The following is a 6,465-nucleotide window of genomic DNA, read 5'->3' as shown; positions in this document are numbered from 1 at the left end:
ATGTTGTTTGGTCCTTTTTATGTACTTACTTGATTGAAGGTATTTTTCAGTCTGATTCAGTGAAGTCAGGAGTAGTGACTTGCTGGGAGACAGCTGAGCCCTCAGACTTTATATTGTTGATGGGTGCCTAGCTCTCGGCAGCCTTGCCCATCTCTGCCACCTGAAGGTGCAGCCTTTGGGGGTAGGCCTTTCAGAAAAACCAACACATTAGTAATTTGTTCCTCAGGCCCTGACAGAAGGCTTTGCTCCCAAATACAAACAACACTTAATGTTGGGAAGCCGCGAAGTACCAATTACCTCCACCTCCATCTGATAATCTGTCAGCACACGATTCTGCTGCTGCCTCCTACTGAAGTAGAAAACGGATTCCAAGAATTGCAGAACGAAATGCAGCTGCTGGCTGAGTACCCTGGCACTCCGCTAAGAGCTCACTCGCTCTTCAACAACTGCACAGAAACACAACTGTTATTTTTAGCCCCTTTTTCTTAATTGGAAACTTGCTTCACAAAACAGAAAGGCAAAGATGGGTAGCAGCCTGGCCCACAACATTGAAGGGGAGGCATCCTAGCCATGGAGAGAGGGAAAGGGACCTGGACAGCATGCTTGTCATTGGATCAGCGCGGGCAGCACCCTCTGTCAGTCCACAGACCCCAAGATGGTGATCCAGCTCTTCAGTCATCCATGGACCCACACAGAAGGGGGCGTCCAGACCCTTCATCTGTGCTACCTGGTCTGAGGAAGTCATGAGTAATGAGCCCCAGAAATCTGTCCTGAATGATGGAAGAAGGGAGGTAATCAGATTATATAAATCCCAGTTCTGCTTCCAATTTTGTAAACTTTTAAAGGATCATAAGGAAATGCTAGTATGTACAGTCAATTGGCACAGCCTTTCGCCTCTGTGCATATTGTCTTCATTCAGAAAAAAAGGGCAAACTAATATTTAGACAAGTGCTTGGTTTTATTGATTTAATTTTGACACTAGGAAATCTCAGCAGAAGTACAAATCATATGTACAAGTATTTATATCAATAAAAATTTCCATTGGTGATTTTTGGCAGAATGTCAGTTTTGCCTCTTCTGAGGAATAAATACGATGTGTAGAACCTGCTGCACAGGAGAGCTCCTGAAAATGCTTGAAGAAATTGAGGGTTAGAGAATAATAGAAATGCTAATTAGAGCCGTGATGACTGAAAGGCTAGAAATACTTCATTCCAGCTCCACAAGCAGATCTCCTTCGCCAACCGTGTCTCCAGCTTTGCAATGCACCGATTTTACCTGGAGTTAAAATGGTTGAGGAAGAATGAGAACAAGAGGGCCAGTCATCCCAATTCCTTTTGAGAAATAAGTGGCCTTAGGCCCCACAACTTAGAACACCTGCTTACATGTGTCTGTGTAAGGGAACCAGAGTGTGGGAGTGTCCTACAGAAGCCTATGCCCCACGCCTCCTCCTGTCACTCAGCCCAGGTGATCCTGAGAGGACCAGGCCACAGCATCCTCAGTCCTGAGATGTCCATGCTGGTGACTGACACTTCCCATCCCAGCTTCATCCTAGGGTTTTGAGACTAGAGTGTGTATTTGGTGTCATGGTAAAAACAACTATGCCACAATCCAAACAGGTACGAATTAAAAGGAGAGATCTCTTAGCCTGACCGTTTCTCTGTTTTTGAAATAAATAATTCAGTACCCCACTTCAGTTGAGTGGCATAGAATGTGGAATTATGTTTCATTATTCTGATTTCTGCTGAACATAAAATCCTGCCTTGCTTCTCTAGATTTGTGTAGGCATAAGACTGGAGTGCATAAGAGGTCCTCATTTCCCTCCTTGGAAATGGTTGCTTAAGCCATAAACTAAAAGTGGGTTTGACCTAACTGGCCATATTGGGGATTAAGCAAGTAAAAATGCCAGGAATTATCCAGGCTGCGACACAGGCCTGTGCCCTGTCCCTCCACCGTGAGCAGAAGAGACAGGCTCTTCTCTGAAACTTGAGCAGCCCAGAGTGTAAATACTCAAAGGCCTCACTGGGCAGATCTTTCTGGAGTGAAACGGATGGTGATATGTTTAATGATGGCATGTTGATTAGGCTGTAGTAGTAGATTCACATTGTGGCTCTATTTGCACCCTAACTCTTTTTTTTTAAATATTTATTTTTTTAAAATATTTATTTATTTATTTGTTATGTATACAATAGTCTATCTATATGTATGCCTGCAGGCCAGAAGAGGGCACCAGACCCCATTACAGATGGTTGTGAGCCACCATGTGGTTGCTGAGAATTGAACTCAGGACCTTTGGAAGAGCAGGCAATGCTCTTAACCACTGAGCCATCTCTCCAGCCCTGCACCCTAAATCTTTTCTCAGAGGAAAAATGATATTTTGGGGAGCTTATGATTTAACTGCCACCACACTCAGTTTAGAAAGGATCGTTAGACCTGCAGATCCTTTGTACACGACTAAGCCTATAGACACTGTGTGGCTCTCTTAACCTGCAGGGGGCCTTGTTATTCCCCTGGGGAGCAGGTAGAATAATTGTAGGCCTTCTTCTGAGAATCCATCTCATTGCCTTCTGGGATAACAGACCACCAGACAGACAGGACCTGAGTGACGCAGACCTGGTGGTAACTGGCATCTCTCTCTGAACCCAATGTCCCAAAGTGTTGCAGGCCTCTGACTCGATGTAGATTCTTCCAAACCCAAGCGCCCTTTGGGAAAGCGGCTCTTCTGAATGACCGCATCTCTTAGTCACAGGAAGGACAGCAAAACCACTGCTTTCTTCAGGACTTTCCTGTTTCCTTCAAGTTTCGCTCTAAACTCTTCCAGTACTGACACCTCTCTCTCTTTTTCTCCCTGAATCATTAAGCCTGTCGTGTGTGCATGGGGCTTCAGCTCCTCCATCTACAACTGAATTGTTCCCTTCAAGGGGAAATTATCTTGAGTTACATAATTTTTGCAATCTGTAAAACCATTTCCTGCTGTGTCACCTAAGTCTCAGATAACTGACTGCCTCCGAGACAGATGTAAACATTAAAAATTAAAAACCCCTTCATCTGAAAGACATTAATGTGGAGAACAATTGTGCTTTGACTGCCTGAACGTAACACATAGACCCCCTTCCTGCCTCTCCAGGAGGCAGGGACACACTGACAAGGGCGGAGCTCCCGAGTCCTGCCCAGGTGTCCTCCTCAGGAAAGGGCCAGCTAGCAGAGATGGCCTCGCTCGTGTCTCTCAGATGGAGGCGCATCCTTCACAGCTAGAGCAGGCCAGTAGGAGCTTGGGAACATACCTTGCCCATCTTCCCAGCTGTCATACTGTTCTGCATTTTCATAGCTTCAATCACACAGATTTCCTGACCTTCTGCTACCTGGAAAATTGGTTAAAAGTAGGTGTTATAAGAACATTGTAATTTTGTAGTAACATTCAAGAGTGAAGCCATTCAATTCTTTATCAAATGTGCTGGTTGGTTCATGGAAACACCAGTGACTTCTGACGGCTCCCACTGTAGTACATGAGGAGACAGTAGAGAAAGGCCACGCAGTGTGTTGTCAAGTTCTCCTTAGAAAAGTCCGTACAGGAAGACATGGGTGCAGCTTATGGGGTCTTCCCCAGGGCCCTAGGAGTCTGCCACAGATTCTACAAAACCAGTGCTTCCCTCTCCCAGCCATGTCTGCAGCAGGCAGATACCAAGGGACTCATTAGTGCCTGTCTGGGTTTGCAGGACGAGGAGTATGGCTACAGAAGGGTAAAGCTTTCTTTACATGGTGACAAAAAAAGTTCTGCAGCTGACTGATGCTTACACAGCTATGCATGAACATCACCAGCAACTTGTCTGCCTTATAGCAATGACCCGTACCACATGGAAATCAAAATTCAGTAGTCTTTTACCGAAAGGTGCATGCTTGCCTCTATGCAGGGAGCTGAAGATAACAACCTAGCATAAGGGCCAACAAACTGCTGTCCACCTACAAGATGTGCAAGTACTAACATTGAGGTGGCTTCTCCAGCTACACCCAGTCCTTGCGAGAAGGCCTGAGTGCGCCGCAGGTGCTTGTTCAAGCCCGTGTTGTGATGCTTGGCTTTCCAGTGCCTATGAGGGAGATCCAGACTGACTAAAAGCCATGTTACTGACTCCCCTTTTCTCTGGCCTTAATGATTAAGCACCAAGGATCTGGGTCAGGAGTTCCTTGTCTGCCTGGTGGAGAAGGGTCTCTTGCTCTGTGAAGTAGGCTGAAGGCTCCACAGAGTGCCTCTGGATATGTTGGCTGGGGCTCCTGGACAGCCACAGTACTGTGGCTGTGCTGGCCAATGCCGCCAATGCCGCAGAAGGACCTGGAGAATGTTCTTTCCTGCCATCCCCAAATGATCTCCAAGTCCCCTCCTGGCTCCCTGTGTGGCACAAGCTGTCTTGCTGGCAGTGTGAGCACTGAAGCCCTGTGCGTTCTTTCCTGTGCTGTTCAGGTGGTGGGCTGTGTTTTTCTGGCACGGGAATATAGGAAGAAAGGAGATGCCAAGACTTTGGTGCTGGCACGGAGGAGAGGCTGCTGACAAGCAGGCTTAGCACAGCGCTCACTGCCGCTTTTGATTCATTTCACCTGGCATCTGCAGTGCAGGCACAGAGAAGGAGCACCTACACAGGGCTGTTCTTCAAAATGTGGGGGACAGGAGAAGGCAGCGCCAAGATGACGCAGATACCCCGGCCGGAGGTGTCAGAACAGTGATTCCTTCACACCATCTTGTTGGAGCCATTTCTCTCCTCAAAGGCGGGTAGGAGGTCAAGAAAGTCAGGAGAAGGGCAGGTGTCACCGAGCCACACAGCAACAGAGCTGAGAGCTTATCCAGCAGCCAGGCTGAAATGTCCCTGACCCTGGCCTGCAGGTGACAGCACAGATGGCTCCTTAGGACACCTTGAAATTCTGTCCAAAAATTGGGAACTGAATCTCTACCTCTAGGCTCTGGTCACTGTTTCCTGTCAGATGGACAAGTCTTTACCATGGGTATTTACGTGGTAACCTTCCACTACCCACCTGCCCTGGCTTTTGGCTTAGTCTCCTCACCCCATCCCATCAGCTTCCTCATGGATGGGCTTCCTCACTCTGCTCCGCCAGCATCTGTGTTACCTGTCATTGCTCATTTCCTCTTGTCACACTGCTCCAGGTCTGCTGGCCAGACAGAAGCAGTGCCCTGACCCTTCGTCAGCATGCGCGCGCGCGCACACACACACACACACACACACACACACACACTCACACGGAGTCCTTACAGTCTTCTTACAGAAGCCTGGAGATCTCCAGTGGTCATGGTCAGGGGCCAGGAATACCCACAGAGAACACTAAGGGACAGCTTCACCAGGCCACAGCTCCCTCCCCACCAGGTCAGGCTAGAGCCTGGGGGCCAGTTCAGGATGCCTTGCCACCACCACAAGACTAGGTCCCAAACTGTTAATGTGATCAGAATGAGAAGTCTCAAAGCTGATGTGGCTCCCCCAGCCCACCCCGGCTGCAGAGCTGGTAATGTGATGAGAAGGAAGGGAGCCTGCCTGTTGCCCTACGCAGTCCAGTGGCAACTCAGACCTGGGTCCTCATCCCATGTACTTCCTCTCACTGCTTCTCCCGGCATCATTTAGCTATGAGCAGAAACCCACATCTTCAGCCTCTAGCTTGCTTTTTCTCCTTTCAGCCATGTTTAGAGGCAGCTGTAGGAAAATGTCCCTTGGTGCCTTACAAAACCGTGACACGTTTGGTCCAATTGGATCATGCTATTCACATGCATGCAAAAGCTATGCAGACAAACTTGGTCTAATTCAACTTATTTCATCCCTTGGAAATCAATGAGTACAAGCACATGTCAAAAAAAATGTAGTGTCCAGGCTGTGACTATCACTGCTCCCAGCCGGGCTCCAGTTCCCACCGAGAGGAAGCCTCCCTGCCTGTGCTGACCACACCACATGTAGCACACATCCACTGCAGCAACTTCTGGACCACTTGCAGGCCGAGCTGGGCAGTCCTCATCACAGGACTGCAGCCGGGCTAGCCCTGCAGCATGGCTGCACACACATTCTGTAACACTCTGAATCATCCGGTAAAGACTTAGTGATTGTGACAGGTGTATCCAGAGTGGGGCTTACTAAATGGTCACAAGCCTCGCAAGTCCTCCCGATGAATGCAGTCGGCCTGATGTACTTTTCTGCTGTCTAATTGGTGCAAAGTTTGGAGACCTGAATTCCATGTCTTTCATCCGGCTTATTGCATCCTCTCCTCTGACACAGGGTCAAGGTTCACATTCGAATCAGATTATTAGAGCAGCCCTCATTAAGTGGGAGCTAGGCTTGCCCCAAACGAGTGGGCTTGTGAGAGAGCTCAGCCCATTTACTCAGCAGATTTTCACATGTTTAGGGGCCTGAATGTCACCCAGCATCGCTCTGTGCTGAAGAGTTTCAGACATCTCCAGCTGATGATTAATTGTGAGTGATG

General features: G+C 48.3%; 1 protein-coding gene across 1 annotated transcript in view; it reads right to left on the bottom strand.

Annotated features, from left to right (window-relative positions):
* Positions 1–937: 937 nt before the first annotated feature.
* The window catches only part of Pcca (propionyl-CoA carboxylase subunit alpha), a 278,512-nt gene continuing 272,984 nt past the window's right edge, over positions 938–6,465 (bottom strand). Inside the window, exons 23-24 of the mRNA XM_005355699.2 lie at positions 3,282–3,359; positions 938–1,275 (exon numbers count right to left, since the gene is read on the bottom strand). Of these exons, the coding sequence (XP_005355756.1) occupies positions 1,207–1,275; positions 3,282–3,359 (147 nt within the window). The 3' untranslated portion in view covers positions 938–1,206. The remainder of the gene's footprint in view (positions 1,276–3,281; positions 3,360–6,465) is intronic.

Source organism: Microtus ochrogaster, chromosome 17, assembly GCF_000317375.1.
Source record: "Microtus ochrogaster isolate Prairie Vole_2 chromosome 17, MicOch1.0, whole genome shotgun sequence".
Taxonomy (NCBI): Eukaryota; Metazoa; Chordata; class Mammalia; order Rodentia; family Cricetidae; genus Microtus; species Microtus ochrogaster.
Note: the sequence above shows the minus strand (reverse complement) of the source record. Positions and strands in the feature narration are given on the sequence as shown.